At 41.6% G+C, this 16,177-nt stretch overlaps 3 protein-coding genes across 3 annotated transcripts; 1 reads left to right on the forward strand and 2 right to left on the reverse strand.

Moving 5' to 3' along the window:
- Window positions 1-1,470: 1,470 nt before the first annotated feature.
- EAE98_012319 (uncharacterized protein) lies at window positions 1,471-5,127 on the reverse strand (the record flags this gene model as incomplete). The annotated part of the gene is made up of 1 exon (XM_038959944.1): window positions 1,471-5,127. The coding sequence occupies one exon, from the start codon at window positions 5,125-5,127 to the stop codon at window positions 1,471-1,473; it is 3,657 nt and encodes a 1,218-aa protein (XP_038803701.1).
- Window positions 5,128-6,342: 1,215 nt separating this feature from the next.
- EAE98_012320 (uncharacterized protein) lies at window positions 6,343-8,744 on the reverse strand (the record flags this gene model as incomplete). The annotated part of the gene is made up of 4 exons (XM_038959945.1): window positions 6,343-6,960; window positions 7,015-7,743; window positions 7,827-7,954; window positions 8,069-8,744. 4 exons carry the CDS (start codon window positions 8,742-8,744, stop codon window positions 6,343-6,345), a joined length of 2,151 nt encoding a protein of 716 aa, XP_038803702.1.
- Window positions 8,745-11,314: 2,570 nt separating this feature from the next.
- EAE98_012321 (uncharacterized protein) lies at window positions 11,315-14,178 on the forward strand (the record flags this gene model as incomplete). Its single annotated transcript, XM_038959946.1, has 3 exons — window positions 11,315-12,470; window positions 12,581-13,758; window positions 13,807-14,178. 3 exons carry the CDS (start codon window positions 11,315-11,317, stop codon window positions 14,176-14,178), a joined length of 2,706 nt encoding a protein of 901 aa, XP_038803703.1.
- Between the last annotated feature and the right edge of the window lie 1,999 nt (window positions 14,179-16,177).

Consider the following 16,177-nt stretch of genomic DNA (forward strand, 5'->3'; position numbering starts at 1 on the left):
CGAATGCGAAGGAGACTAGCTCTTTCAGTAGTGCCTATATAAGGCCTACTATTTCCCTCATTAGCTAGCTCCTTAGATTAAATACAAATAGACATTTAGGGGCCTACTCATAGTAGGAACTACGTCTTCCGTATCTCTCTCAAACCAACAATAATAAATTTAAAATAATATAAATAATCCCTATCATTTTGAAAGTACCCCTATAAATATTTATTCATAAAAAATTTTCTATTTTTTCTGAATCTTTTATATTAAATATATTATAAATTTATAATAAAATTTTATAATTTATTTTTAGCAATTTTTATTAAAAAGTTATTAAAGATTTTATAAAAAAAACAAATTTGTATATAATTCCTATACAAATTTAAAAATCGATATTTTGAAACTCTAACTCTCAATACAAAAAAATCCTAAAAATCTAAAAATTTCAGAATAAACTCAAATCGATCTAAATTATATATATACAAATTTCATTAAATTCTATTCATAAATAAGAAAGTTATAAATTCATTTTTTAGTGTATTTTTAGTGTAAAAAGTAGCCCAAAAGAGGGAGTGGCCCGAAAGTGGGATACCCGACTTACCTAATACTCAACTAATCAATCAATCAATTAAACAATTCATTTATTCTCTATTAATACACTCATATATTCATACACTCATACACTTATACACTAATTCACTAAACTATACATAATCTTAAATAAACCTCTTCTCCTGTTTAAATAAAATAATTAATGATAATAATAATAAAAGTAATAGTAATAATAAAAGAAATAGTAATAGCAAAAACTATTCATACTCTGTCTCTCTCTCTCTCCTTTTTTCAAACACATAAATTTGATAAACACTAAGCCTCACCCTCCCATTCACCCTTAAACATCACCCTCAAAAATCACAAACTATTACATCACACCACCAATCCCAATCTACAAAAGAGTAATAATCCTCCCACACAAAACACAAACCACAAATCACAAATCATAGAGTGAAGTATTCATATATCATTTATCATCTATCAACCATCAAACTATCCATCTAAGAAGCTGTTTGATCCGAACTAATCTTCATCTTCATCTTCATCGTATATATATTAATCTGTCCCCTTAATAATCCCTCCGTCCCTTCGTTCAGCCGTTCATCAATATATGCTCTAGTCAGATATATATTGTATCATATGACTGTGTACCTCATATGACTGTGTACCAGCGCAATATCATGCAGATAGACACTCGAGACACTCAATGCTCGCTCCTGATGCAAATGCATTATCTCGCCAATCAAACTCCGCGCCCAAGGTATCAAGACAAAGGAAAAGAATCGTAAATAGAGCCACAGCATATGAAAAAAAAAAAATGAAAATGAAAAGAAAGATGATGAGGAAAAAGTATTTCATCATCAGTAGAATTCCCCAAAATGTGAATGAAGATAACAAAAAAATCAGAAAAGCCAAGTCAATAAACAACAATCAAGCAATCAATTGTGGCGTATCTTTTCCCTCTGGCTTTGCACTTCCCTCTTCAATCACAACCTGCCTTTCATCATGTCCTGTTTCCGGATGAACCTCTCCCTCTCCCTCTCCCTCTCCCTCGTTGTCTCTCTCAATCCCCTGCTGTCTCCTAATTTTATCTTCCTCCAATTCTGCCGCGACTCCTTTCCTAGGTCTTTCCGCTTTCTCCAATTCCTTCCTCTGTCTTTTGAACACCGCCTTAACAGCCCCTCTATCACCTTTCTTCTTCGCCTGTACCGCTCTCTCCGCAGCTCCGACCCCCTCAAACGCTCCATTTGAACGCCACGTCCTACGTTCTCGCATGACCTTCAATTTCCCCTTCAATCCCATTCCCCCGTCCCGTTTTTTCTCATCCATCAATTTCCATACTTCTTGTATGACATTCCATCCATGCGTAACTCTCTCTTCAACCTCCTTTCTCTCTTTTGACTTTCCATCGAGTACGTTTATGTCTCGCTGCCCCTGAAGAATTCTCGCTCTTCGGATAAACGCAGTAGGTTGTTTGTTCTTTACCATTTCTTTATGGACACCTTTTAATGTGTATCCAAAAGGTCCAACGATGGCACTAATATCCTTCAACACGAAACCCGTTAGGCCCATTCCTACACCCTTTACAAAACCCAATGCGCCGTGATCCCGAGCTCCGGTGTATGGCTGTACTACTAATCCAGTAACTCCATCATAAATGCCAAAGATGAATTCTTCACCGGCAGCCTTTAATCCACTCTTCATACCCGTGATTCTTGTTGGTCTTCTTACGGTCGTGTCTCCATATAAACGAGGAGCATTATGGAAACCTTGAGCGAGAGCAAGTGCTAAATCCATGGGCGCACGAGCTACTGCTTCCGCTGTTTCACCAAAGCCATGCCCGATATCTTTAGCTACTGCTTCGGCTTCGTTATGTATGGAGTCGGAGGAGAGCATGGATTGATTATCGATGTTATTTTCGGGCTGTGAATTTTGTTGTTGTTCTTCTCGATTAGCTTGACTGTATTGGCGAGTCGGTTCACCGCTTGTAGTATGATTTGCCATACCAGCATCACATGGAGAATTCACGGCGGCCTCAGGGCTGGTATCGTGTGTTTCTGTCGCTGAATTCAAATCTTCGGTCTCTTTAGATGGAGTAGTACTTTCATCTTGATGACTCTCCTCTTGTATCGTTTGATTGTTAAGTGTAGAACTATTCGATGTATCGACGTTCTCTTGAGAATCAGGTTTCTTTTCAACAAGAGTGGTTCCGCTTCCACTTTTCCGTGCATCTTCCGATTTTCTCTTCTTCCTATCTTCATGCATACTTCTTCTCTTGATAGTCTTCCTAACCTTAAAAGGTATACTGCCTACACCAGCGGCAATGCCTGTAACAGTACCTGTAACAGCTGTTGTGACACCGCTAATAGGTTCACCTGGTCCTTCGAAATCATTCCATTCATGATGTCTAATGAGTCTCAACTGTTTCCAGGTGATTTTCTTCCTCTCCACTAACAACTCAGCAGCCAATGCGCTCAATCGCAAATTCGTCCCTTTCATGGTCCAAACCGCCACTCGATCTTCCAGAATCGAACACCGCATAGAATGTTCGCCTCGGAGCGTAAGACTTCGATGGAATGACTTTACTGCATTCTGTGCACCATCACCTTCAGCTTCAATATCCTTCGCGATCTTCTCTACTGCTTCTCTAGCTTCGTCCGTCAGACACTGCTTGATACCTTCTGCTAATTTATCAGCTGTCAATTCCTTGTAGGGAACAGGATCTGCTCCAGCCCCTGAAGTACCAATCATAGACCCCCAGAACTGTTGATCTCCGAAGAATGGAACAATCATAGTCGGCTTTCCACATTTAAGGCCTATTGCAGTCGTTCCAGCACCGCCATGATGCACTACCGCCTTTACTTTGGGGAAAAGCCAATCATGCGGTGTATTTTCGAGCATGAACACATTCTCTGGAGTATTTTCACCACCAAGGCCACCCCATCCTTTTGAAACCAGTGCTCTTACTCCAGCTTTCTTCACAGCTTCAAAGATCATCTCAGTAAATCTGTCAGGATCATCAACAACAATAGAACCAAACCCAATATAAATTGGTGGTTCTCCATCATCGAGAAATTTGACAAGATCGTCTGGTGGTGTGAATGTATCTGCTAGATCTAGGAAGACGAAACCAGCAATATCAATTTCTGGTCCCCAATCTTTGGGTTTGGGCACGAGTCCCGGTGACCACAAGTATGTATATGGAACTTTGAGACGGTAAAGTTGACCTGGAGCCCATAATGTTGATACCGGTTCTAGACCTAAAGTCTTTACTCTGAAATTGTTGACGAGATCACCTAATCCTTGCCAGGTCATCATTTCCACCAACGGATAGGACATGAAATTCGTATAACCTGGATCGACATTCGTTTTCTTAATATTGGCCAAAGGATGTGGAAATGCTTGCGTTGGAGTATATGGAAATGTGAACATGAGATGCAGAGGAACGCCGAGACGTTCTGCGCAATGAATGTGTGCAAAACATGGAGGGTTTGCGATAATAGCATCTGCGACGAATGGCGCCTTATTTCCCATCATTTTGAGATTTGTAACATCCTTTTCCTCGTCTGTTGCATTAATACAAGCTCGCCAGAAACCTTCAAACATTTCAGCCATTTGCTCCCTTCGTCTTCCAACTTCTCCTTTCTTGAGAGTCTCCATTGTCGGTATCATTCCTGGATTTTTGACCATAAATGCCATAAGCTCTGCGGGGTCTCCTCCAACTGAGAAAAATTCCAGCCCAGAATCGTTCTGAACGAAATCTCTGAAGGCGGGATGTGTTGCTATTCGTACTCTGTGTCCATACTCCTTCAGATTCTTCCCCAGCTTTAAAAATGGTTGAATATCGCCACGACTACCGATAACCATCACCACAATATTCAACCTCGGTCTGGGTATATTTGAAGTGACTATTTCTTCCGCTGAAGACTTTGTGAGTTTTCCTCGTTGACGTCGAGCAAGATTGGCTTCTGGTGTTTCGCCCGTCATATCATCATTTCCTACCTTATTGAAGAAAGTGGCGCCCAAGGCCTTTGCGAGATATCCACGATTGCTTGTCTCATTGACACTGATGTTTAATCGACCATCTCTCTTCGATACCTTTCCCCTAGTACTGTAATCATCATTTCCAACCCGGAATTTGTTATATTGTTTCCGCCCACCCGTATCGACCGCATTTTTCTTTCCTGGCATGTAGTTCCTTTTCTTCTTCTCCGCTGGAGTGTCTTCCTCGTCCTCACTGCTACTGCTACTGCTACTGCTACTACTTGTAGATCCATCATCTTTGTAATCGTGACCTCTACTCCAAATTGCTTCATTCAACAATGACGTATTTGTTTCTCCTCTTTTGTAAGCTGGTGCCAGCAGAGATGATTTCGTGGTTGCTCGCGGTCTTTCGGTTTGCCATACTTTCGCAGGTGCAAGGTTAGGTCGTTTTTCCTCTTCTTGTTGGACGTTGTGTGCAACATTCGCAGCAGGAAAATTTGTTTCGGTGGCGGACAATGACCTCGATTGCGAATGAATTTGTGCAGGTCCATCTGCCATTGTCGGCCCACAATTAGCAGCCATCTTTGTCGACGCTTCTGACATTGTATTAAGTATTAAGTATTAGAGACACAAAAGGATAGGTGATGATGATGGAAGAAATAAAAACTCTTCGCCAGATTCAATTTGCCATTGACAAACACAAATTGTCAATAGCGCAGAACAAAGTCAAGTAGTCTCAAGGAAGAAGTGAACGACTGCGCAGCGAAGAGATGAGACTCTGGATATGAAATGTGTAACTGTGGTACCCGATTGTGTATCAAGAGCAAGTGAGACACCTTCTTTATTCCGATATCAACCTCAAAAATTTCAGTAGAGACAGTTGACCTTAGTCCAGTTACTTGATATTCAAGAAGAATTGGGAGTAAATGGTCCGCGCTTGGATTTTGAATTGAATCTCTTCCTTGATAGAGTTTACCTTGGCTCACCTTGGTTTACCTCTACTGACCTTTATTCTCCATGCCGGATCCAAAACAAGTTAGATCTCAACACATAAATTCCAGAAGTAGTATCGTACGACAGGAGAATAAGATCCGTAGCGTGGCCTGTTGACCTCAAGAGTCAGGTTCCTCGGGTTCCTCAGCATAGAAAGAGATGGAAAAAGATGTCATCGTCATAGTAATAATTTCCCTACAAAATAAGATCTGCACTAAGCCATTTTCGGAATCAGCCACAACCTTGATTTGACCCCTTGTCCCTGGAAAAGTCCCGGTATGGTATGGTATTTGGAACGAAAACACTTTCTCGTCCGTAAGAAACGTCATATTGATTCAACTACCGGTATTTAAGGTTGCAGCAATGAATCCAATCCAATAAAGGATTCGAATCTAGAACGCTTTGGAACATTTTCATTTTGTTCCTTTATATCCTCAGATACCTAGGTGGGTAGTTTTCCAACGCAGAGAAAGATGATATTACGTTGTAGGTAACCTATACATCGAACACTTTTACTAATAAAGCCTCAATAGATGCCCTCGATTCGTGACTATATAGTTTCATTCTATTCGCTAGCCATACTAATACCTATCTAACAAAGCGCACATGTCTACACACGCACCTCTTTCCCACCTACAATAAACCATAACCATCTGGCAATGCTCACCCTCGCATTCATAATGTTGTCCGTTGGGTAATAATCTTACTTCTCCATAGTGTCAAAATGCTCCGGCGTCAAATCCCAATATCGACACTGTTTGCAATAAACACATACCACAACAATGTAACCCTAACAGGGCTCCCTTGAATCCCATAAGCCCCATCTTATTCATCATCCTCCAGCCTTCCTTCATCGCTTCGAGTCTGCCAATTCCTCATCTCAGCATTTCGAGCTCTAACTCCATCAATCCAACTTTGTTCATCATCACCATTTTCTCTCCCACCATAAAGACCTCGAAAACCATCATCTGACATTCCTGCTGGCGAACCTGACCTCTGTCTCGCCCTTCTCGCATCAGTCACATACATCATCCATCTTTGGCTAGAATCTTGATGGAAAGGGTCGCTGGGTCGAATTGGAGTTGATGCACCGTGCTCGGTAAGGACGTTTCTCAATCGACCCATGGATCTAGTTGTGGGTGCAGTGTAAGATGGATGATAACGAGATTGATGTCGAGCTTCGGGTAAGTGGGCTGGGGTCTGAGGTTGAGATGCTGCAGGAAGAGAATCGTTGTACACTGAGTATCCCCTGGATGGAGTATATGTTTGGGGACCTGTATCACTGTCTCTTCTTGGAGTTGGCTGTGGTCGCGTGCGACGTCGACGTGGCGATGGAGAAGGTGAAGGAGGAGGAGAATTGCGTTGGGGTGAGCGGGAATTGGGACTCGAAAACAAGCGTGCAGCAGCTCTGACAATAGGATTCAATCGTCGACGCCCAACAGACTATTGCGCGAGGAAGGTTAGAAGAGGTAAGAGTATGAATTTAAGCAAACTTACAGGTGGGCTCGATGCTTGCCTCTCATCATGCTCTCGGATCAGTTGACTAATAACGGAGCTTGAGACAGAGATATTCCTTGAAGGACTTCCTGAAGGGCCACTCGAAGAACTTCTGACGATGCTGGCGGGTGAAGCTTTGCTTTGATATGCATCTGATGGGGAGCTTGGGAGTGATCCTGCCCTTGAAGCCGACCTGGAAACGGTTGAGAATGGTGGTGGTAAAGTTAATTGTTTCGAGCGATGAACGGAAATGGCTGTTGATATTATTGACTGCTCTGCAATTGAGACAAGACTGTGGGGGTCCATTTCTTCATTAATAACGGGCTCATAAGTATTTGTCTCACTTTCAATCTCTTGTGACTCTATTAATACTGCTCGGTCTGACGGGGGACGCTCTTGACTGCGAACGGAGCTTGCAAACGAAGGTATTCGAGAACTCTGTAAAGAGCTCCCACGCAATTCTTGACGAAGATTGAGGCTTTCCGATGGTCGTGGTCGACTATCGGTTGTAGATGAAGATAGTGCCCTCTCTTGTTCGTAAGCGACACTAGATCTCTCCGAGTCATCAAATGAAAAGCTATTCGTTTGGTGCCTCAATGTGCGAGGTTGACGTGTAGATTGAATATGAGGGCTAGGTCCAGGGCGTCGAGCCGGTTGCGCAAACAGAAACCCTGGAGTATTGTGGGTAGCTATGCGAGACACGACTCTAGGTGTCAAACTAGCTGTAGTCTACAATATTAGAGAATTAGTAATTACTCCCAGGAAGACATGCGGAGCAATCAAATAGATCTGATGGTGAAGGGTACACTTACATGTCGCTCTGGTGAGCTTGATGCATTTTGTGCCAAGAACAAAGGTGAGCGCGGTAATCTTGTACGAGCTGGTAGTCTCTGTGATGCTGGTGCTTGAATATGAGGGGTTGTCGAAGCGTCCTCTGGTTCTAATAGATATTAGTGAGTTTGCTATATTTTGATCAAATTTATGATTTAAAGAATGTTCCACATTCAAAGCTTTTGCGTGATGATGCTGGCTGTCCTGTAGAGTACAATCTTACCGAAAGGTGAAGATCCTCGACTCTGGTCACTTTCTTGCTGACTGGGACTTTCAACGAACCCGCCGTAGTCAAAGTTGTCTTTGGAAGGGGAAGAGAGCCGCCTAATACCGGTGTTCTCGAAAGATTCATCGCCCGCTTCAAGCTCCACCGAATCTTGGCTACTTTGGGTGTCCGGCACGTCAAATATCTTTCCACGCCTCGCATCTAGCCACTCTTCGAATGTTTCCGACTTTCTGACATTGTGCATGTCGGGAAGCTCTACTTCCAACGAGGAGCCATCTACAAATTGGTTGTTTGTGATTGTACCATCAGAAGAGCGGGGCGATGCGTTTTCCCATTCCGAAATATCAGAATCCTGAGTATGAGCATGAGCAGGCATTTGTATAATACATTCCAATGGAAGAGGGGATGCAAGTCTTGGGATATTACGACTTTGAACCGGTCCTTGATTGGGTTCATTTGTAAGATGACTTCCATCGGTGCTTGCTATTGTGTCAGCAGATGGACCATAGATTCTGCTTCTGTGACTGATGGATCTAATTGGTAGAATAATCTGATGTTTGAAAGGCGCGGCTTGTGGATTTAGCAGTAACTTGGCCCGACGTTTTGTGCGTCTGTCGTAGTCCTTGATATCACCCAAGCCAATGGTTATGAGGGATGGAGGTAGTCGGATCATAACTATCTTGCTGGTTGGATATGAGATTGAGAAGGGAAAACGATTGATGTGCTATGCAATCTTGCGAGAAGCCATTTGTTCATTGCGGAGAGAGCTCGTCAAGGTGGTCCACTCGAAGGGGATCCACCTGAAGAGGAAAGAACAATACACTCATCGTGACAGGAAGGATAAGATGGATCGACTTTGGATCTCCCGAACCATCGATTGATGAGAAGGAAAGAACAAACCAAAATAAAGCTATGCGAAATAACATATTTGCATTGGTACCCTGATCTACTTGGATTTTGGGATAATAATGCCGTGCGTACAAGTTGCAAGTGAGTATAGATACCTAGCAACATGACATAGCCGTGTAGAGACTTCTGTGAAGGAGATTATCTCTACATGACCAAAGATACCTTCCTAAACTGGCAAGATGAAATAATTTACTGATTATTTGATATCAGAACTCGGGAGATCAACGGTCAACGGAGGTTTGAAGGCTTATTAACAACCGACGTTTTCGAATTTATATCAAACAGGCTTGGTCAAATCAGGAATAAAGCACTGGTTAGTGAGGTAGAGATATAGTGAAATAAATCATGATCGCACGGAAGAACGATAAAGATAGTATGGGAGATCGAGTTTGTGGTAGTTGATTTTTCACAAAGACAAATAATAAGGCGATCTGAATGCATGTCAGTGGTGGTGCATTGCTAGGTAATTAGGTACTAGGTAGCTAGCTCATAGTAATCAATGGTATGGATGGAAGAAGTGGTACCTGAATAATTACTACCTGAGTATTTAACCTCGGGTGGCTTAAGGCGGCATGCAATGCATATGAACTGCAGGACCATAATAAGGAGCAGTCCTTTTGATGCGAGGAAGAGGTAGATTTGGATGAATGTCATTTTTATATATGAGATACCGGTGGTAGACTGACTACTGGATATTATCGTTATCAGGACATCTCACAACCATCTCCAGAACATCTCAAATGACTAATCAGAAAGAGAATTGTGCTGGCAAGATTTCCTTGATATGTGATCAACTAGATGATGTATTCATACCTGTTCATACACCTAGGTATACATACACTGATACATATACATCTATATACATCTATATACATCTATATACATCTATATACATCTATATACATCTATATACATCTATATACATCTATATACATCTATATACATCTATATACATCTATATACATCTATATACATCTATATACATCTATATACATCTATACATCTATACATCTATACATACACCCATATATATCTACATAACACATTCAACCACTACTACAGACTTATACCCATCTTCCCAAGAAGTGACTACGATGTCTCTGATTTGAATGATGAATGCTCCCGTCTGTTCAAATCACAATGCATGCCTCCTACCTACCTCCCTAGTATCTTCATAAGCCATACGTATAAAATATACTGAATCTATGCAACTACCACCTGGCATCTCCTAAAGTCTCCGTGTATTATTATTGTCTGCATTATTGTATATCGTATGAGAGAACACAGTAGCCAAATATAGCCTTTCCCTCATGATTATCCATCCCTCAGCCTCTCTCACTCCATCCACACATATCCATATGTCCATATGTCCACACGAATATCTATACGAATATCCATACGATTGTCCATACAAAGTCCTTTCTCCTCTGTCAACTTCTTTCCCTCGAACCCGAACCTTCGACAGCAGCAGTAGTCATCTTGGAATCAATGGAACACCAGAAGATCTTTCGAGCTCTTCATTTCGTTTGTAATTAAATATTAGTCTTCACTACTCACTCTCAAGTCCCAATCCGGATGAAGATTGGATTTAATATAACCATTCAATCATTCTAATTTTCCGAATCTCAGCCGTCCGAAAAGAGTGAGTTCAATGAAAAACGAGAGCAGCATACTATGTATATCGCATGTATATCACATCACATCATGTTGTATTACTCCTCCTAGTATTATTATTATTATTATTTGCCTACAATATTCTTATGATTGTTTCCTCATGATCAATCCTCCGTAGCTGGCCTTCTCCGTTATTATTACTATCTTTGGATCACCCCAGTAAAATAAAACACCAAGAATCTTAAAATCAGACCTACATACCCGGACACGATACATACCTACACCAAAGCCACAATAGCGTACGCAGATCAAGCAGCATTTTGACTTGTCTGTCGTACGGATACATATCCATTCAATTCCAGATTCCAACCAAAAAAAAAAAAAAAAAAAAAAAGATCAAGACTACCAAGACGCACTCATATTCGATTCATTCGTTACTTATTCTTTTCTGCGGGGGGAATTGAATTATACCCTTTACATTTCTATTTCTTATTTCGCTCGCTCAATTCACATCCTGCCTCTCTTTCCAGTTTCCAGTTTCCATTTTCCATTTCCCATTTGCCATTTCGACCTACTCGTACCATCCGCTAGAACAGCCAGGACCGACCTTGATAAGATTAGCATTGGGATGATATAGTCTAGGATCAATTTCGCTGCTTGACGGCCATTTTACCACGCTACTGTTTGGTAAACTCCTCACAACGACGAAATAGGGCCATTATGGAGAACGATTTATCCCTATCCCAATCCTTAGGTGGTTTGCGGATAGCTAATCCGGATGATGCATCGTCTGGTACATCAACTCTAGAAACTTCAAATGATCGCAATCACGAACATACCAATTACGATTCTACATTTATGCCACACCAAGCCGCGGATTCGACCCCTTCGGAATCCAAGGACGCGCGGAAAACCCCAGATTCCCAAACGCAATCAAAACGACATTCCATCTTTAATATCCTCCGACGTGGCTCACCTACCGACCCTTCTTCGAACTCGACGTCCACCCCCGAATTTCCACAAACTTCAGATCCGAAACGCCCGAGTTCACGCTCGGCATCGAGTAGTGGTGAATCTACAAAAGTGCAGGCGCAACAAGAGCCTCTGCCAAGACCCGTTGCAGCGAAGCCCTATCGACAATCAATGCCCATGAATCATCAATCTCAACAACAACAAGCATTTCCCCCATATCAACCACATCCAATGCAGAACGGAAATCGAGCATATCCTCCTCCCGGAGCCACTCGACCAATCTCAGGTGTCTACGCAGCGCAGCCTCCTCCAAACGCAATTCCAAATAGAGATCACGGATCATATAGAGTAAGAAGCGAATCTTCGCAATCTTCAGTACACGGGGGAATACCGTCGAGGAGTGATTCGAGGTCGGCAGCCACAGCAATGCAGGCAGGAGTGCCCTCGAGAGAAGCGAGTCATAGGGAACGATCTTACAATAACGGCCTTAACATGCCACCGGGTAACGGGCCTGTGCCACCAAGGCGAACTTCGAGAGGAGTGGGCGGAGGCTACGATAACCCGGCACATTCCATGGCTGCTGCTAATACACATTACGACACCGAAGGAAACGTGGTCACCGCTGAGGAGTGGAAAGTTAGAGGTGCCGCAGTCGGTGTTCGTGAGGAGGTTGATGCGGATGGAAAAGTACACTTGAAGCAAGTAAGGAAGGGAGTGCAAGATTTTGTCTTTGGGCGAACTTTAGGAGAGGGCTCATACAGTACTGTGTTATTCGCAACCGACCGTCAGACACTAATAGACCATGCCGTGAAGATCTTGGATAAGAAGCATATAATTAAGGAGAAAAAGATCAAATATGTGAATATAGAGAAAGACACTTTGAATCGGTTATCAGACCACCCAGGTAAGCAAGATGCCACCGGCTGACTTGTAAAAGAGTGCCATCCGGGTATCTCTTTCTTGTTATCCACAGATCCCATCACAGCGCCATTTTATTCTGACATTTTCACATAGGCATCATTCGATTATTCTTCACCTTCCAAGATAGCGCATGTTTATACTACGTCCTCGAGTACGCTAGCGGCGGAGAATTGTTGGGAGTATTGAAAAAGATTGGATCATTTGATGTGGAGTGTACAAGATTCTACGGCGCTCAACTTCTTGAGGCAATAGACTGTATGCACCAGAAGGGCGTGATACACCGAGATCTGAAACCAGAAAACGTTCTATTGGATGATAAAATGCACATTAAGATCACGGACTTTGGAACTGCTAAATTACTCCCCGCTCCTGGCTTATCGAAGCCATATGACATAACTAGCAACAGCGAAGATGAATCGACAAGAGCAAGTTCTTTTGTTGGGACAGCAGAGTACGTCAGCCCTGAATTGTTGACGGATAAAAATGCTTGCAAAGCTAGTGATTTATGGGCGTACGGGTGTATTATATACCAGCTCTTGGCTGGACGACCTCCATTCAAAGCTGCGAATGAATACTTAACCTTTCAAAAGATTGTCAGTTTGGAGTATGAGTTTCCCCCAGGATTCCCCCCTGCTGCTAGAGATCTTGTCGAAAGGCTCCTTATTCTTGACCCACAGAGAAGATTATCGATCGAGCACATCAAAAACCATGAATTTTTTGATGGAGTTAGATTCAGTCGCGAACTGTGGAAGGTTAAAGCCCCCAGATTAAAGCCGTATGTTCCACCGGCACAAGAACCTCAATTGATCATGCTCAACAATACATTTTCGACCACACCGCCAGCATCACGAGTACCACCGCAACCTACTCCATCAAACGGCAACTCAAGGCCACAACCCAGGATAATCACTGAACTTCCTCCACCAAGTCAGCTGGATATTGAATGGTCGCCCGTATTGACACGGAACAATGAACGCATCTTGAAATTGGGAAACTTAATGGTTCTATCGTCGCCGTTACCACATAGTCCCAACTCAAGGAATGGTGAAGAGGTTCCCGAAAAGAAAGGCGGATTTGCTAGATTTTTTGGAGGTTCAACGACCAAGAAAAGAGCAAGGCTTGTGATGGTGACATCAAGTGCGAGAATTATTCTTGCTGCTGCGGGAGGCGACGAGAAGAAAACTAAAACAGAAATTTCCTTACTAGCTTCCGATTGCTCATGGAGAGTGCAATCTGATTCCAAAGGTCAATCTGTGTGGTGCGTGGACACAGTAAGTTATTCCAAGCCCAATAATCTATCCAATACTAATCATAAATAGCGCGGGACACATTATACATTCGAAGATACCAAGACTTCAACAACCGCCATTGATCCTTCGAAAACATCGGCACAGGAATGGATTGAAGCCATTGAGAAAGCCAAAGATATGGCTTTATCACAAAATATGGTTGGCTCTTATAACAGTGACACTGGATTTGATATGTCATCCGCCGCCACGAGTCCTACTAGCACCCTTCATGGACCAAGCATCTATCAAAATAGTTATGATCCTGGTGATCGGTCAGGTCGAAATCATTTAACCAAGAGTCAAGCTAGCCTTGGAGGAGAAGAATCCTTAGGCGACGCTAAAAAGAAGTCACATCGTTTCAGTAAACGGCAATCTAAGAACGGACTTTCAACACCCTTCTAATGGTTATCCGTGGGGCTCAAGAATAAGATTCGTCGAGTTTTCGAGTCATTTAGGGTGGGAAAGCGTTTGGACCTAGGTTCCGAGACTTCCGCGACACGGCAATTCTAGAAAAACACGAGTCCATAAATTTATCCCATTTGTCACACATCAAATGATGTATTTTCCAATCATTGTCCATTTATCGATCGGCATTTGCTAGCGTGGCGCAAGGTCTCGGGATTTTTTACTTGGTTGGTGCATCTAAAGTGCAGCATTTGATAGCCCTTTCTTTCTCGGTTTCATGGAGCTGGAAGCAATTTATCACGACTTGACATGAATTTCTGTTACTTTTACTTTTCTTCGTAGCCATAACTCTCAGCTGCTACATTACTCTCTCAACTTTCGCCTTCAAACTCGCCGTGCATCCATCACTCATTTCTTTGCCACGATTTGTCGAGACGGAGAATAACCCAATGGTCTTTATATATTTGCATCTGTGAAGCAAATGTAATTAAGACTTAGGTATTTTGAAGAGTTTTCTCTCTTCCTTTTTGAGCGTTATCACATCTCAGCTTTTTTGTACACGGCGGATCTTTGATTTCGACGTATTCCATCCTACTTCTTTTCTTTTGTTACAAGTGGCAGCTCGTGTTTGAGAATCATGAAAGATGGACCGGAGAGAGGTTTTTTTTTAATAATTATATTCGCTACCTACTAGGTACTTATTAGCTTGCTGGAATACAATGGATATGGACAGATGGGCAGTACTTTTTTCTTTTTTGGTATCTGTTGGGATTTGAAAATTCGAAATGCGGGATTGGGAATCGATCGCGTTTTAGGGAATTTTTTCATATTGGGATTTAGTAGAGAGATGGGATGGGGTGGGATGGTAGGATGTTTGATTGATGTGTTGATTGAGTTTTAGAGAGGCGTGAAAGGGGGAAGGGGAAGGGGAAGATAGAAGAGAATGGAGGGGTTGGAAGAGGGGAAGAGGAAAAAGAAAGAGGAAAGCCAAGATAGGATGGGATGGGATGGTAGAATGGATGGATGGAGTAGTATGGCGTGGTTTATTAGTACGGAGTAAGATCTTGGAGAAAGAAGATAAATGCAAAATGCAAAATGCATATATAAATGCATCTGTAAATCGAATACAGATATAAGAAAGACTTTTGAGAAGAACAAAAATAAATTGAGAAGAGTGGCGTAGACAGAGTAGATGAGATGAGATGAGATGAGATGAATTGAGAAGAGTTGTAATGTGATGTAATAGAAAAGGATAGAGAAGAGAAAAGGAGAGAGGAGAGAAGATGAGATGAGATGAGAAATTATTCAATCAATTGATGTGTGTATTATTTAGAGATTTCTATGATCTTTCTTTTTCTTTTTGAAATGTGTATATGTGTATGTGTATGTGTGTGTGTATATAATAATTCATTTCTCAATTCATTTCTCATTTCTTATTTTCTCTTTTTGAAGGGGGGAGGGGACTGGGGAGGGGACTGGAGGGGAGTAGAGGGAGTGAGGGGCGCGAGGAATAGGTAGGTAGGTAAGTAGATAGGTAGATAGATATTTAAATAAATAAATAAATAAATAAATAAATAAATAAATAAATAAATAAATAAATAAATAAATAAATAAATAAATAAATAAATAAATAAATAAATAAATAAATAAATAAATAAATAGATAGATAAATAGATAAATAGATAAATAAATATATTCATTAGATATATTAGATCTATATGTCCTAATAAGTCTTACATGCTATATAATCTTACTTTATACTATGTATATAGTTGGAATATCTAATTAGAATATAAATTTTTCATAATTAGTTATATATAGATGATAGATACATACTCATTTGATATTCTTCGATTTACATCAATTTGATTTGCCCTCTAATAGGTTAGGAATGTTGGGTAGGGATGGGGGTTTCTTTGGGATGTGAGGTTTAACATTATCTCGTCTTGTCGACACCATGCTTTTTTTCAGGGATAGCATCTCATCACTTTATATT

Source organism: Botrytis deweyae (assembly GCF_014898535.1).
Source record: "Botrytis deweyae strain B1 chromosome Unknown BDEW_063, whole genome shotgun sequence".
In the NCBI taxonomy this organism is placed as follows: Eukaryota; Fungi; Ascomycota; class Leotiomycetes; order Helotiales; family Sclerotiniaceae; genus Botrytis; species Botrytis deweyae.